We start from the raw sequence: 16409 nt of genomic DNA, 5'->3' as shown, positions 1-16409 counted from the left end.
GCAGGGAGACTGAGGAGGGGCACTGTGCGTGGGACAGAGCAGGACTGCAGACAGAGGATAAGGAAAGAGCCAGGCATGGGAAAGGCCAGGCTTGGAAGGGGAGCCTGTAAAGGAGTAGGGAGGGGCTGTTTCCCACACTCTGCTAAGGAGAAGCTGCCGGTGCACAGGCTGGGCCACTACCTCTGGGGGTTCCGATCATGATTTCGGGGAATGTGGGCCCCCAGGAGGAGTGTGTGCACTTGTAAGCAGAGGAAAGGGCTAGTTCAGGGCAGTAGCCAGCCTTTGTGCAAATTAGCCGGTTCCAAAAAGGCAAACTGATTACAAAGGATGCCCCCAATTAGAAAAATGTGTCCTCTTTTGGATGACAGATGAGGGAAAAGCTCAGCTCCCTTGGCTGATACAGTTCTGAGCCACAGCATATACATATGTGTCAGGCAAAATGGCTGGACTTCAGCCTCCTGAGCCAGGTATCCCAGGGATCCACAGTACTAGGCTTCGTGGGTCCAGGCCCTGCCATGGACCCACAATAGAAGAGGACAGCAGGGCAGGCAGCATCCATGGGTCCTCTGCTCGGGAGCTGGGGCCACCAGAAGCCCACTCTCACCCTTGGTGACTGCCCCAGCAGGGCAGCCCAGTGCAAAGTGAGAGGCCCAAAGAGAACGGCCTACAGAAGGCAGGATTAGGCTGCCCCAGAGGAGGCCAGGCCCCATCTCTCACCTGGAGAACGTGTTCCGGGCATAGTGCATGATACTGTCAAAATCATAGGTCTCCCCTAGGGACTCCACTTCCTGGAGCTCCATCTTCAAGAAGTTATACTCCTGCCCTGCGAAGACCAGGAAAAAGGTGTGGGGGGTGGGAGGGGTGAGTCTGTGTGCCACACAGTGCCACTTTTTCAGGGTGGGGAGTGGGGCCCCTCAGGTACTCGAGAGGTGCCCCCCTACCTGAGGGTCCAGGGAGCAGCCAAGGGAAGTCTGGGGGGGGTAGGGATGGGTCTCTAGAAGAGTCGGTCCAGCAGAGGGGCAGGGTCAACGAGGACTGGCTGGAGGGAAGGCTCAGAGAGTATGGGAAGGAAGCACCCATTTCTAGAACCACAGGGAGATGAAAGCAGGGAAGAGCAGAGGAGGCCTGGGGAGGGAGGAAGGAAGCAGGAAGGGAGGGGAGAGGGGGTAGCCAGGAGAAACAAGAGAAAAAAAAAAAAAAACCCTTAGAGGGGAGAACAGGCAGAGGGCAGAAGACTGGGCAAAAGTGAAGAGAAAGGCTGAGGTGGCATGGGGGATGGGCCAACTCCCCCCCTCCCCCCTCCCCCCAAGGCCAGCTGGGCTCTGGGCTGCTCTGGATGGCCCGCGTGTCCAGGACCAGGACCTCTCCCAGCCCCCCAAACAGCTCCACAACTGATCTTCAGTCTCTGAGCTGCTACTGGCAGGAAGCAGATGCCTCAGGGGCAGGGTCTGGACCAACCTGGGCCCTGGGCAAGGGCTGCCACAACACTGAGCTGACCACAAGCTATGGCTCCAGGAAGCAGCTCCCACCCCTACTAGAGGCCCTGGAGTGGTTGGGGGCGGGGGGGCAGGTGTGGCACACAGCTAGGCACTCAGGCCAAGGTGCGTACCTGGCTGGATGTTTTCACGCACGATAGAGACATGGCGGTCCCGGTCTGGCCGCGTGTGCTCATGCCAGAAGCCAATGACGTGGCCCAGCTCATGGACAACAATGCCGAACTTGTCACAGTTCTTGCCGATGGAGATGGCCTGTGGGCCTCCACCGCGGCGACCCACGTAGGAGCAGCACCTGGAGGGCGGGGCCAGCTCAGGGGGGCGGTCCCGAGCTGGGGGAGTGCATCCACTCAGGGGCCGGGCGAGGCTGCCAGGAGGGTGAGGGAGTGAGGTACAGGGGAGGGGCCTGAGCGTGGGATGCCCAGGCTGTGTTCAGGGGTCATAGCCACACCAGGGGGCAGCTCCTGGGAAGATGCCCGATGGCAGGAGTGGGGACAGATGATGTAGGATCGTGCCCAGATGGGGCAGCAGTAGTGCCCAGAGCAGAATGTGGACTGGGGTGATGGCCGAGGGTGCAGTGCCCAGGGGCCCCTGCTCACCCGCAGGGTCGATAGGTGAATACAATATAGCTGTCCTCATCAGTGCGCTCCAGGAAGGTGACACAGGTATGCTTCTCCCAGTGCCTCATGGCTTGCCGGAAGACTGCCCTCTGACTGCCTGCCAGGATGAAGGGGGCCAGGCTGCCACAGTGTCCAGGTGGGTCAACCTCAACCCACTGCCAGAATGTCAGCCTCTTGTTGGACAGATAGGCAGAGGACACCACTCATACCACTACACATGACAAGGCTGCCCCAAGGCTAGGCCCCGATGCAGGCTGCTCCCTCGGCCCCACAACATCATGCTCACCAGTGAAGTTTCCCCCAATGACAAAGGGGATGACCCCATCAGGCCACACACGCTCTGGTCTGGATGTGGCTGCCCGCCGGCTCCGGGACCTGCCTCTCCATCTCCCACGGTTTCTCCTCTGTGGCTGCCCACTGGTGCTCTGGCAGTTGAGGGTAGAAGAGTTTCCTGGTGTTGGGAGAGGAAGACACTGGTAGCAAGTGAAGGAATAGGAGTACGGGGAAACAAATTATACTCTATCCGCATTTTGGGGGGATTCCATATCTGTCCACTCACTAAAATTTATTTGTAACCCCCAAACCAATAACCTTAGCTCTTTCACGGTCAATCACTGACACGCACAGGACAGTGAAAAACATGAGTCACCCCCATACCCAACAGAGGTTGAACAAGGTGACACTTTGCCTTCTTGATTCAGCTCTCAGAATGTAAATAAGCATCTTTTTCATAGTCTGTTTAGTGCCACATTTGTTTTTGTATGTGGGGACTTTTTATTGGTGGTTTTGCTGTTTAAAATGACCCCCTTCTGCCCTGATAGTACAGAGGCACCAGACCACTGTCCAGCGTTCCTAAGTCCAAAAAGGATCTGATGTGCCCTATGGAGAAAATACACGTGTGTTAAATATGCTTTGTCGAGCCCCTAAGTTACAGTCCTGTTGGCTATAGCTCAAAGTTAATGCATCTACTGTGTGTTAAATAAGGGGTCTTTAAACAGAAACATACGTAAGACAGGGTTACGTACTGATCAGTTGGTGAGAATGTTGTGACAAGAGGCTTGCAGGGACCTAACCCTGTATTTCTCCTAGGAGTGATGACTGACTCAGTATTTGTTAATTCGGTGTTCACAGTGACTTTATAGAACAAGGTTATTCCATAACTCTATTCATAACTACCACAGATAGCAAGAATGGACTAAAACTGAAAAAGAGAACAATGGTGTACTAATTTCCTAGGAACTATAGGGGACTTGAGACCAGGAAATGTTGACTTCTCATCTAATAAAACTTCCTCCTTGTGGAGCATATAGAGCTTGACGTCTTTAAGTGTTCCCAAATATATGTTCTCATTTGACACAGTAGCTCTCTGGGATGCACTGTGCAAGTGTCACTGTGTATTATTTGACAGATAAGGAAACTAAAGCCAAAGATTTGCCCAAAGTCACCTAGTGAGTTAGTGGCAGGCCCACATGCTCCAGTTCCTCCATTTTGCTTGAACCATGTCTGCTGGTCCCCTCTCAGGCCAAGTAAGCCTTGCTAGTCATCAGGCCACTATGTTCCCCTCCAATGCCAGCTCCTCTCTGGGAAGTATGACCTTTACTCCATGGCTGCCCATGCCAAGATCCTCTCTCATGCTGGACAGGACAACCACCAGAGTGTGTGCAGAATGAGCTCTGGATGAGAATCCCTATCCTTTGTCAATGGGAGGGCTCCCTGTGGGCAGCACCATGTTCCTGAGCAGTGACAAAGCTGGACAGAACTAAACCAGCCCAGGCACTCATTCTTCCTATTCTCTTACCCATTCATAAGTGCCAGGTGGGTTGCTAGGTGCTTGGGCCACACCTAGGGATAAGAAGGACCCATCCCTGACCTTGAAGAGCTTTGAGTCCAGCTGGGGAGATAGACATATAAAAAAAATCATTGAAACATGGTTCCATGAGTGAGATACTAATACTGTAAACAGAGAGCAGACAGAGCACAGAAAATGGATGGATAACCATGCCTGGGGGATGATCAGAGAAGATTTCATCAGAGAAGCTCTTGAGATGGGCTTTGAAGGAAGTATAAAAGCTTGCAAAGTGGGAACATGAGGAGAAGCTGGGAGGGATTGGAGTGTTGAGCAAAGAGCATCAGATTTGGAGTGAGAAGGCTTGGGTTCCTGTCCCAGCACTGCCACTGACCAGCTATGTGATCTTGAATGAGTCACGTTATCTCCATGAGTCTTAGTTTCTGGATCTGCAATGCGGGACTTGTCCTACATCTACCTTTGAAGGTGGTTAGGGAAAAGTTAGGTAATGCTGGTGAAAGTACTTTGTAAACTGTAAGCAAAAAGAATGTCAGTTCTTTGCTCCTGGGTATGTCTATACTTGCTGCTCCTCTGGGGAAGGGACAAAGATATCCCAAGGGAAGACAAGCCATTATGCTGGGTTCAAGCTCATAGCCTCTGTCCTGAGAGGGCCTGGTTGGGAAACAGGGAAGTTGCTTGTTTCTCTAATTCTGGAACCCATTTCTGGGACATAGAAGGGCCCGCCTGTACCCAGAGTACCTGTAGTTTTGATGGAAGACCTGTGGGTTGCACGCTGCCTGAGGTCCTCAGCCTGCTGCACCTGGAAGGCCCTCAGGTCCTCCTCATCCAGGGCGATGTCCCCAAGGAAGGCAGCTAGAGAGAAAAGATGAGGCCTGGGAAGTTAATCCTCCTACCCAGCACTGACAGTTCCAACCCCATGGGTACCACCCCTACCCCCATAGCAACATCTGTCTTCAAATGCCTTCTGAGGAAGGGGGTCATAGGGGACTGGATTTGAGGATCCCGGGGGAGACTCGTGCTCACTTCTAAGTTGGGAATTTAGCAAAGCTGATACACGCTCCCTACCAGAGGAAGACATGATCATGTCACTTTTCCCATCGCTCTGTGGCAAATATTTAGTAAGCCAGGTACCACTTGAGTTATTAGCAAGATAGAAGAGGTTCCTGCTTGGAATACCTGGGTGACTCAGTCGGTTAAGCATCTGACTCTTGATTCGGGTCAGGTCGTGACCTCATGATGGTCGTGAGATCGAGCCCCGAACTGACAACAAGGAGCCTGCTTGCGATTCTCTCTTTCTCTCTTTCTGCCCCTCCCCTGCTTGTGTTCTCTCCCTCTCTTCTTCTTCTCTCTCTCTCTTTCTTTCTCTCTCAAAATAAATAAATAAACTTAAAAAAAAAAAGAGGTCTCTGCTCACATAGAGCTAACCTTCAACAATACATAACTAAATAAACACTGAACTCAAGAATTCCAGACAGTGATGAATGCTATGAAGAAAACAGAAGGGGGTGAGATGATAGAGCATCTACTCTGTGGGCCCATAACCTTGGCACTGCTCTGAGCCTATGGTATTCACTCAACAAATGCCGTTTCAATTAAATTGAGGGGAGGCCGTGAACAAAAATTGGAGCAGATAGGCCTATCAGGGAAACCAGGACACTTAATGGGAGCTGCCCAGCTAGAAGGAAAAAGTTTAACGGTTCTCAAGCGATTCCTATTCTGAGTCTCAGGGTCTCCTCTCTGGAGGAAGAAAGGCCTGGGGGAATAGAGCCCCCTGAATAGGCATTTTGATTTCTGGACCTGGGGAGAGATGTTTCTGGAGAGATGAGCTAAACAATCTGCCTGCCTTTCGAGAAGCTGGGAGCAAGAGGAAGCTGAGTACTCTGGAAGGAGCTCAGAGGCGAGCTTCATGCTGAGCTGGGCTGGGGAGGCGGGAGGGTGAGCTGGATGGAGGTGGGGCACAGAGCAGCTTCCCTGAAGCTCCACCCATGGCAACATCTGCTTCTCATCCTGAGTGCTACACAGGCCTGGCGGCAGCATTACACAAATTATTTTAACCTTGAGGCCTTGCACACAGGTTTCTCCTCCCCAGATGGCCCGCTGGGTGGACACACACACACACTTCATCACACAGAGAATCAGCCACATGGGTTAGTGATCCTACAGACATTTGGTGACATCCACAGCCATGCCCTCAAACACAGAGCTATGTGAGTCACAGAGATGCCCCCTCCCCCAGCAGCGCCCACACCACCCTTGTAGGTAGAAGGCACTCCAGAACATTTATTCGAGTGAAGTGTCACATCAGTAGTCTTTAGGCCTGCAAACACATGCCCGTAGATATGTACTCTGATGGGACCTTCACCTGGATCAACAGAACGTGGGAGTCCCTCTAGCAGTTATCTAGGCCAGCCTTCCATTTTACAGATATGAAAACTGAGGCTCAGAAGGGAAATGGTCTCCCACACTGCTAGTCATCGGAGAGGCTGGATTCATAACCCAGGCCTCCTGATTCCTAGTCTGGCATTCATTGCACTCAAGTTCATTACCTCTGTGGAGCCATATACACAAAGATAGACACTCACTCGGACACACACATCCACACACAAAAATACAGTCATAAACCACGTGTTCTAAAAAAACACACACGCACAAGCTCCAACACACACAAACTAACTGCAAGCTCCAAACCCATGAAGCCAGTAATGGTAGCAATAATGACACCTTATGTTAATGTTGAAATCGATGTTGTGCTTCCTAGTTGACAAAGTGCTTTCTCATTAATGGATTCACTTAATCCTGGCCCACTCGGCACGTGCCTGTTAAGCCACACTCCATCTCTGCATTTGCCTGGGCGTGTACAATTACAAATTGCTGGAGAGAGAACTGAGTGGCTAGATTCCAGCCCACCTCCCCGACTTTAGTGATTAGAACACTTGGGCTTAAGAAAGGAAATGAGTTGCCCAAGGTCACCAGCTGGTAACTGGCCCAGAATCTCTTCCACCACACGAGCAATATTCTTTTCTGTAAAATGTCGCCCTTGGTGGCCTTGGCTCAGGAACTGGTGGGACAGCAACAGAAGATATTTCTTAGCTGACATGCAAAGATCATAGGATCAGAGGGACACTCCAAGGAGGCAGTGATGGCTTCCTGCACACCAACATTCAGACAGGTACACTCATGCCACATGAATAACCCCACACCTTTGCACAGACACGAGTACCTCCAAGCTCACGTGCCCGTGGGCATTATCATATACACATGTGGCTGGATATTTAGACTCGTCTCTGCACACAGCAGCAAAAAGCAAAGTCTTTGTAGTTAGACCTGTCTTTGAATCCTAGCTTGGCTAATATTAGCTGACATGTCATATAAGCTCTACTAAACCTCAATTTTCTCCTACATAAAAAGAAGCTAACAATGGAATCTGTCTCCTAGAATTACTGCATGAAATAAGGCATGTAAATAAAGCACCTAGCACAGAGTGTGGAGCACAGTAAGTACCCACTAAATGACTACTGTTAATATTACTCCAATAACAGCCCCATAAGCTCATAATCTGCTCTCTACTTTCCAAGGGCACATTGGTTCACCCACATTGGCCTCCCAGCTGAGGGAAGCCCTGGAGTGCTCAGAAGTAGAACCTCGAATTCCAAGTACAGAGGCCACAGAACTGTGCTGGCCTGTGAAACCAGGACAGTGGGGGAAGGGAGCAGGGAGCAGGGCAAGTGGAAGGCGGGAAGGCCCTAGGCTGGCCGCAGAGCTCTTCTGCAGAGCCGGAGTCCTGTGGTGGGGATGTCATGACTGAAGAATGTGTGGGAACAGAGTGGGGGTGGGGAGACAAAGGGTGGGCAGGAGAGCCTTCTGGCCAGGAGCTGAGCCTGAAGGCCCTGCCCATTTGGGATTCCCTCATGGGGAAGCTAGGGAATCTGGATGCTGGAAAGTCCAGGACACCTCCCCCCTAACCCTTACCAGGAAGGAAGCCCTGAGGTCAGGGTCAGAGTAGTAGTTGTTTTCAACACAGGATCAAAAGTTTGTTTTGTTTTCCGGCTGTAAACCAGCCAGGAGCAATCGTGGCTGCTCCACTGCCAGGCTGGGAGCAGGAGAGGAAAAAGAGTGAGGTGGACTTCATATGCCCATCCTGTAGGTAGGCTTCTTGACTCCAGAGTCTCCTCCCCACAGGGTGTTGCAAGGCATCCCCTTCTGGGGAGAGGGAGAGGACCCTCACTGGTGTGATGGAGCCCCAATGCCATGTGTACCGGGTATACGCATGTCCTATCACATAAATGCAAGCTTCTAGCTGGGGAGAACATACTTAATCACAGCTGTATGCTTAGATACAGGTGAGTATTTGCATGCATCCTTACATGTACTCAGGAGTACCCATATGCACAGTTGAAGAGACTTGCTCATAAAGCAGAGGTGCACCCATAAATGTGCCCAGACACCACCCTTACTACTTTCCTGTGTAAGCCGTAGTGTGTTCAAACATACAAATAATTGCATGTGCACATTCCACAGGCCATACCCCCAAAAGGAGAAGGGTGACCTTAAAAATGGATGGGGGGTGCAGACAGAGAGAAAGAGACAGAGAGATTAACTGATTCCTCTGGATACCCTTAGGAAGTCCTTAGTGGCCTGAGTGACACATTCTACTCTCTCCCTGTCCTCCCCTAATATCTTCTCCCCAGATCTCTAGAGAAACTAAAATTCTTGAGAGCTCCTTCTTCTGGGGAGTCCCATGGTTCCCCTCCATCTGGAGCCCAGGGAGACTGTCTTTTCCTCCTCCCTTGGGGCACCTAAAAGAGAAGGTGACTCAGGGAGCAGGGGCATAGGTGGGTGGGTGACTCATTCAGAGTGTCTGGAGGGGGAATGTGGTCTGGCAAGAGAAGGGATTGCTTCTCAACTTCCGGAGCTTGTGACCTACTCCTCTAAGGCCCCTTGAAGTCCAAATCTGGGCCACAAGGCCCTGGGCTGAGGATAGTGATGAGGGTTGGTAAGCTACCCCCATACCTCACCTCCTAAAAGCAAACCTCTGGGATGCAAGTTGAGGTAAAAGGAAGGTCCTCACTGGTTCAAGGGTAGTCCCCATGTGTTTCTCTGCTTATGGGAGCAACTATGTCCCAATTCCTGCCTCCTGGGTCTCTCCCAGAGTCCTGAGGGTCATGGCCAAGTCTCCTGGGGCACCAAACAGAGCTGGGAATCTCAGGGAAGGACCCCCCCTCCACCTTGATGGTTTGGCATCCTAACATACAAGAAGTCAGGGCTGACTTGCAATCTCCCTGGGCAAGGGGGAGAGAATGAGAGAGACAGAGAGACAGAGTTCATATTTGCATTTGACAGCCTGCACACCAGAGTGCAAGCTTGGTGGGACCAGCAATCAGCACACACATAGACCAATTTGGCTTCCCGCCTATTGTTCTGGTGTTGCCCAGAAGATCCAGGAAACTCTCCAGGGTATCAAGGGTCTTAATTTTTCCTTACTTCCCTCAATTTTGCCCTAAGTCTGACAGTAACTGCAAGAGGTAATCTCAAATGAAGGGGCCTGGTTATCCTGAAAAGATCACAGGTGAGCCAGGGGAGTGAACAGGGCTTTCATTCTTGGTTCTCTGTGTGCGAGGAGAAAAGGAGAGAGATGGAGAGGGTCAAGGGAGAAGAGGGAAGCAGACATATCAGGTGCATCCAAAGGAGGTAAATCCAGGTACACCTACCACCAGAGCTCAGAGAGGGCAAGAGGACACAGCAACATAGAGAAAAGAGCCTAGGGACCTAAGGCTGAGGGTGTCAGTGTGGGGCCTTAGGGAGTCAGGGCAAAGGTACGCAAGGCTGCACTAGTCGCACCCAAGAGGGAAACCTGATCTGACGCTAAATCTTGGCCTTGTCAGGCTTTCGGGCCCTCTCGGCCACCCCCCAGGCCTGGCCCAGCTCCCCACCAGCCTCACTTCACCCTGGTGCAGAGCTTTCTCCAGAGCCCTTGTTTGAAGTTCCAACTCAGCCAGCCCCACCCTAGCATGAAATCCGAGACTGGGGATAGAGCCCTCAGCCTCCTGCTGCCTCTTCCAAAAATCACTCCAATTCCAACCAGGAGTGAAATACATCAGAGTGACTTCCTACCCATTCTTTAAGGCCTTGCCTCCTGCATGAGGACCCCCTCCCCAACCTTCCCAGCCTGCTGTGATCACTGTTTCTCTGCCACCGTCACCACTGGGACTGCAGAGGGACAAGAGGCTCCTTGAGCCTTTAAGTCCTTTCCTTCCAAGGTGGCACATAACGCATTGTGGTTTGTGCTGTTGTTTACACGTCTTATGCGCCTACTGGACTGGAAGCTCACTGAGGGCAAGGGCCATGTCTTACACTTTTCTGTATCTCCCACAACATCAAGCCCAGGGCCAGGCACATATTAGCATTCAGTACATGTAGACCAGTAGAATAAACAAGTAATACAAGGACAGAGACAGGGAGAACACTTCCTTTTCCTGAAAACCAAGCCCATTCCTCAGAAAAAATAATGAAACGAGAGTGTGAGGCACAGAACACAGGGGAGTAGGCAGCAAACATTTATTAAGTGCTTACTGTGTGTTAATCTCTAATAAGTGTTTTATATATGTTCTCATATTTAATCCTTACCACCAACTCTACAGAGAGACGTATTATCAGTTCCATTTTACAGGTGAGAAAAGCCAAGTTCAGAGATGATAATTAACATCCGCCAGCCAGTAGAGCTAATGAGCTGTGGGTCCAGGATTGACAGCTTAGGTCGGCCTGCCTTCAAAGGCCAAGCTCTATCTGCTTAGCCTCATGCCCACCCCAAGCCCAGGGAGAAAGATGATGGCTAATGTCTGGGTCACCCACAATCCAGAGGGGGTGGAGAAGAAGGGCTGAGAGATTTGGCTTCTGCTCCTCCCACTGGAAGAAGGGTCTCCTACTTTGCCGCTTACTGTGATCCATTCACCCAAAGTGGGGAGCCCAGGGTTAGGACTAGAGTGACCCAACCTCTTATGCCACATACAGGCACTCCTAGAACCTTAGGGACTGTGCCACTGCCCCTGGCCCTGGCTATTTGGAGACAGGCTGAAATCAGAGGCAGGAAGTTGAGGACAGGTTCTGACATCTTATGCCCTGTGTGTTCTCTTGTCCCAGGCAGCCTGTTCAGGGTCATCTGATTAGGCAAACGGCCTGTGTGCCTGGCCATCTGGTCACTCCAGGGGCAGGACCCCTCTGGGCCCAGCAGGAGTGAAGGGGTTACTTGGGGTCTTCATGGACAAAGAAAACACACACGCAAACACACACTCCAGGGCCCTGACCTCAGCTAATTAGCCTCCAGTGTCTGTGGACTGAGAGAGCTGATATACAGTATTTGAGTTCTCTGTGTTTTTCTCCTTTCCACCCTAACTTGGCCTTGTTAGGTCTCTCTGGCACATAAGGGCAGAGGTAATTCCCCCTCCCTGGCTGGCTTCTCTAACTTTGACAGCTGTCTCCTCTGTCCCAGAAGGTTGCTGTGTTTGGTGGGGTGACACATGGGATACCCAGGGAGCATGATTTCAGAGGATCCCTTGAAAGACTTTCTTCTTTCTCTTGGCTGGGTGGGGGCCTCAGGAGACTTGCTGCTCAGAGATGCAGGCCTCCCGCACCCCCTGGGCAGACAGATGTGCAGCCTGGGGGCAGCCCAGACTGGCTGGAAAACACCAATGTCCTGAAGCTTGAGATGGGGGAGAAGGGAAAAGTGCACGCGGGCACACACACACACAGACACACACACAGACACACACACACACACACACACACACACACACACACACACACACGGGAGTTTGGCCAGAAAAGTTTCCTGCAGGAGGAAAAGCCTCCTTGGCCGCAGGTTTCTCCCTGGACCCAAAGAGCTTTCCCCAGGAATCCTCTGGGAAGAGGAGGCAGCGGCAGCAGCTTCCACAAATAGCAGCAAAACTTCAGTCCTAAAAGTCCCCCAAACTTCCCCCTCCCTCTCTCCCTCTTTCTTTTGTTCCCCACTGCATTGCCAACCAGGCAGCTCCCGGCTTCCCACACTGGACTGTCCTCCCCCAACCCCAAACCCTAAGCAGCCCGCGCCTCCCCGCCGGGCCTGCTCGCTCCCCGGCCCCGGCGCCCCTGCGGGTCGGCGGGGTGGGGGGCGCCTACCCGCCTTGCAGGGGTCTTTGTAGTTGACGGGCTCCGAGTCCTCCTCCTCCCCCAGGTCATAGGTGTAGTCGGCCAAGTCCAGTGGCCCGCCCGGGCGCGCGAGCAGCAGCAGCCAGAGCAGCAGCGGCAGCGGCAGGCGGGCCACGCCGGGCATGCTGGAGGGCGCGGCGGCGGCGGTGGCGGCGGGTGCGGTGGCGGCGGCGGGTCGCGCCCGGACGCGGGAGCCGGCGAGAGGGGAAGCGGAGGACTGGCGGCGAGGGGAGGGCGCTCCCCTCCGCTCGCCCGCGCGCTCCCTCCCCGCGCTACCCACCCCCCCCCCCTCGCGCGTCTCTACCTCTCCCCCTTCCCTGTCCTCGCCCCCCTCCTTCCTGTCTCCCGCCCCCTCTCCTGCGGGGCTCCTCGGCTCTCTTCCTGAGCCTCCAGCCTTCTCCGCTCCTTTCCCTTCTTTCCCTCTTTCCTTCTCTCCTCCCTCCCTCCCCCTCCCCCCTTTTTAGGGAAATGAGCTCGCTGGAGGGCGGGTTTTCGCCTGGAGCTCGGCCTCCCTCGGGTCCCGGACAGCGCACTGCCAGATCGGGCCGCGCGCCAGCCGGGGGCGGGGACCGCGGAGAGCCGGCCCGCCCCGGGAGGGGGCTCGGCCGCCCGGGGCGCGGGGCGGCGAGGCCGGGGAGGGGGCGCCGGGCCCCGGGGTGCCCGGCCGACGGCCGCTCCCGCGAGGTGCCCTCTAGTGGCGGCTGGTCCCGTGGGCGCCGGGCCCGAGCCCCGTCCCGGGCAGCGGGACACGCTGTCAGGTCTCTCCCGGGCTTCAGCTCGCCTCTGCCCCCTCGGTCTCTGACTGCGTTTCTCCGCCCGCCTCTCTTGGTCTCTGCCTTTTTCCGACCCTAGCTCTCTCCCATCGCGGTCCCTGTCTCTCTAGTTCAGTCTTTCGGTGTCTGGCTGTCTCTGTCTCTCTCCCTCCCTCGGGAGACACCACTGGGGGGCGCCTCAAGCCCGTGGATTGCCTAGTCCCCTCGCCACTGCCCCCCGCCCCCGCATCACTCCTGGACGAAGTGGGAAGGGGAAACCCCCATTGCTTCCCCAAGGTCCTACCCTTCCCCTGACCCACCCACCAAGAGCGGGAGCGAGAGGGTGTGGGAGATAGAAAAGGCTCACCCTTCGTTTTTCAATCGGGTTGCTTTATTCTTTCATGGTAGTAGCCCCCTGGCCCCAGGAGCATCTCCGCTGCCCGTTCCCCCCTCTCCCCACAGCTCCCATTTCTCCAGCACCAGTCCCTGTGGTGTGGGCAGGAGCAGCTTCCTGCGTCTCTGCAAAAGACCCTTTGCTCATGGATCTTTCCTGTCCATTTGGGGTGTCCACAGGCCCTGAGAAGCAAAGAAACACTGTTTATTATGAGAGGGAGAGAGACTGGGGGGAGGTATCTATGAACCTTCCCTCCCCTGAGCTCCCTAGATGACCTGACTTCAGTGGATCCTCCCTGTTGCTTGGTCAGCTGACATGGGGAGGTAGCCCAAGCCTTCCTGGGCCACAGCTGCTCAGTGCCCTGGCAGTCACACCTGCTCACCTGAGGGGTTCTAGATGTAGTAGAGGGGCACCTCGCCACACAGGGTGCTCACAGTGGTGCCCAGGAAGTCCAGGTCCACAGAGGATGCTGAGCCAGCATCACGGACCTCCTCCTGGCCCAGCTTAGAGGTAGACACTGCAGGCTTGACCTGGAAAGAGCACCTGATTTTGAGCCTGGGAACTGAGTTTTTGTTCCACCTGTGACCCTTATTGTGGGACCTCAGGCACGTGAGACCATCTCTCTGAGCCTCCTAAAAGCCTTGGTTTCCTTACCAGTAAAGAGGGGGCTGTGCTGGAGTCAGAAGCCCCCAAGTGGTGAGGCTCAGCTGAGGCCAGCAGCTTGGCATCAGGGCGGGGCTGGGGAATAGGAGGGAAGGTGTGACACAGGTGAGTCTGGAGAGGGGCACTCACCTGGCAGCCCACAAGGAGCAGCGCTCTACAGGTGACAAATAGCTGTCATCTCAAATGCTTCTCGGAGCAGCCCTGGGAGGGGGACAACTTATTCCTCCTCACTCACACACCCACCTGGAAGTTCTGGAACTTTCTGGTGAGAGCCTCAAGACTTGGGATGTTCTCTGGAGCCATCTTCATGATGTAGCAACAGGTTCCTGGGGCTGGCTTATAGGCAATCAGGAGCTGAGGACAGAAACCCCAGGGTTCATTCAGAAAGGCCCTGCCTTACTCACTCCCTAACCCTGATCCTGGGCTATCTCCCTCTAGGTTAGGCACCAAAGGCAGTCATATTGGAATCTGGGGATCAGCCTGGGCAAGCAAAAGAGCTAGGGGCTGCGGAGAGATGGATATGCATGAAATGGCACAGCTGGGTGGGTCTAGCAAAGTCTCGTCATTGGCCCCCCGTCCCCAGCATCAGGCGGTCCAGGTATACCCACCCGCTGGTAGTCATACACTACAATGCCAGTGGAGCCGATGGAGAAGGTGGCAGTGGTACCCACACGCTCACTCAGGGCCAGGCGCTGCTGGGCTTCTGGTCCCCCAATGCTCATCTCTAGGACCTGGGGGAGGGCATAGGATGGACTGACATTTCTCTTTCCCCACTCATCCCTTTGGCACCCATGTCCACTCTCAGCCCGCTTTACTCAAATGCAATCCCTTCTTCCCTGATAGCTCAGAGAGCTTGGAAAGAACAGGCTGCCATACCAGCAACAGGCCTGGTGCAAAAACCCAAGCCCCATTTGCCACCAGGTGCTTCTGTCCTTTATTGAGGCACCCTTGCCTCCTCCCCTCTGGTCCCCTTGGACCATTCATTGTCTACCCAGCCCATTCAGCCACTCTGTTTGGCATGTCCTGTGTCCACTGCCCACTCCATCCCAGGCCTGCTCACCATCTCGGTGTGTTTCTGGCTCATGTGAAGACCCATTAGCAGGGCCCCTACAATCACCACGACCACAAGGACTACCACCACGACGATGATGAGGAGGCGTTTGAGGTTCACAGGGCAGCAGGGGATGCTGAACCGGCCCCGGGGAGCTGCTGAGTAGTCCTGACATGGTGAGGCAGGCAGGGAGATAGGTGTGAGATCATGAAGTTGGCCCTTCTTCTCCCTGCACAAGCTGGATACCCTCCCACAGCTGGACACCAATGCTATGGACATGCAGAAGAGGGTGAGATCAGAGAAGGCTTCTTGGAAGAGGTGGCCTGGATTCCAACAGAAATGCTTAGATGTGAAGTCTACCATGAAGAGACCCAAGAGAGTCTGCTTTGCTAGTCTCATCTGCTGTTTCCTCCAGACCCCTGGCACCCCGGCCATGCCCAGTCCCTCTCTGTTCCCCCAAATAATCCACGATCTCTCACACCTCCCTGCCTTTACACATACTACCCCCTTCTTCCTACAATGTCTGCCTCTTCCACCTAGTGAGCTCCTACCTATTTTTCCAGAGCCAGTTCAAATGTCATTTTCTCTACAAAGCTTCCTGTGACTTCCCAAATAGTGGCTGCTTACACAGCACTCTCTATAGCCCTTTCTACTGACCACTGTGGTGGCTCTCAGCCCCTCACATTGGAATTATTGGCTGCCACATCTGTCTCCCCGAAGGACTGTGCCTTGGTGGTTGGTGTCCCTGCCCTAACTTAGCACAGTCATGGGTTAGTTAAATGAATGAATTTGGATGAGGAAACAGTCCCAGAGAGGTTGGATGAAGCAGGGCCCAGCTCACACACACGTATACACACACGGTCACACTCACCGGCGGGCTCTCAATCAAAACCTCCTTGCTGCCCACATCCATCTTGCTGCAGACGCCTTCCCCTCTCATCCCCTAAGTGTGACTAGCATCTTATATGTGCTAGTAGGGAGAGGGGACAGAGGTGAAGGATCCAAGCCCCTTCTGCCAGCCAAGCCCTTGACCTTGAAGCCTGTTTGTTCCTGGCCCTCCAGAACTGATGTCCGGAGAAGCCAGCTGCAAGAGCGCCTAAGGGCTCTTGGCCGTGGCACATGAGTCCTCTTGGCCCCGGCAAGAGCGAAGCTGGGCACACTGAGCAAATTTGCCCTTGGGTAATCTGCGCCTCTCACTGTGGGTGTCTTCCTGGCATTGGCCGCCTTTCTTGCTGGCACCTGCCCCTGCAGTCTTGTGGCTTTCCCTGTTCTTCTGCCAGCTTGAACCTCTCAGGCAGCCAGGGGTCTAACCCAATGGGGAGTCCACCACATTTCCCAAGAGAATTTCTCTCATGCATAGGGATGAACTCCAGGAACAGGAGTGAGGAGGCAGTGCCTATGGACCCAGAAAGGCAATGCTGAAGGCAGGTTGTGCTTTGGCATCCCTT

The 16409-nt window shown here is 54.0% G+C and overlaps 2 protein-coding genes across 7 annotated transcripts in view; both read right to left on the bottom strand.

Moving 5' to 3' along the window:
• BMP1 (bone morphogenetic protein 1) overlaps positions 1-13117 on the bottom strand; it is a 44637-nt gene extending 31520 nt beyond the window's left edge. For 3 of the 4 annotated variants that reach the window (XM_049631525.1, XM_049631526.1, XM_049631528.1), the window contains exons 1-6: positions 12072-13117; positions 4659-4772; positions 2400-2564; positions 2093-2210; positions 1610-1788; positions 718-823 (exon numbers count right to left, since the gene is read on the bottom strand). In XM_049631525.1, the coding sequence (XP_049487482.1) occupies positions 718-823; positions 1610-1788; positions 2093-2210; positions 2400-2564; positions 4659-4772; positions 12072-12225 (836 nt within the window). In that variant the 5' untranslated portion in view covers positions 12226-13117. Of the gene's footprint in view, positions 1-717; positions 824-1609; positions 1826-2092; positions 2211-2399; positions 2565-4658; positions 4773-12071 lie in introns of those variants that run through there. The other variant, XM_049631527.1, reaches the window with a different exon arrangement.
• Positions 13118-13222: 105 nt separating this feature from the next.
• On the bottom strand, positions 13223-15931 carry SFTPC (surfactant protein C). 3 transcript variants are annotated; one of them, XM_049631529.1, is made up of 7 exons: positions 15833-15928; positions 14971-15129; positions 14519-14641; positions 14154-14264; positions 13902-13985; positions 13630-13777; positions 13223-13429 (listed from the first exon to the last, which is right to left on the bottom strand). In XM_049631529.1, the coding sequence occupies exons 1-6, from the start codon at positions 15899-15901 to the stop codon at positions 13640-13642; spliced, it is 684 nt and encodes a 227-aa protein (XP_049487486.1). In that variant the 5' UTR covers positions 15902-15928; the 3' UTR covers positions 13223-13429; positions 13630-13639. The 3 variants fall into 3 exon arrangements, with proteins under 3 accessions (XP_049487486.1, XP_049487488.1, XP_049487487.1); XM_049631531.1 differs by lacking the exon at positions 13902-13985 and having other exon boundaries at positions 15833-15926; XM_049631530.1 differs by lacking the exon at positions 13223-13429 and having other exon boundaries at positions 13629-13777; positions 15833-15931.
• Positions 15932-16409: the final 478 nt, after the last annotated feature.

This window comes from Panthera uncia, chromosome B1 (genome assembly GCF_023721935.1).
Source record: "Panthera uncia isolate 11264 chromosome B1, Puncia_PCG_1.0, whole genome shotgun sequence".
Taxonomy (NCBI): Eukaryota; Metazoa; Chordata; class Mammalia; order Carnivora; family Felidae; genus Panthera; species Panthera uncia.
The sequence above is the reverse complement of the archived record's forward strand: the minus strand, read 5'-3'. Positions and strand labels throughout refer to the sequence as shown.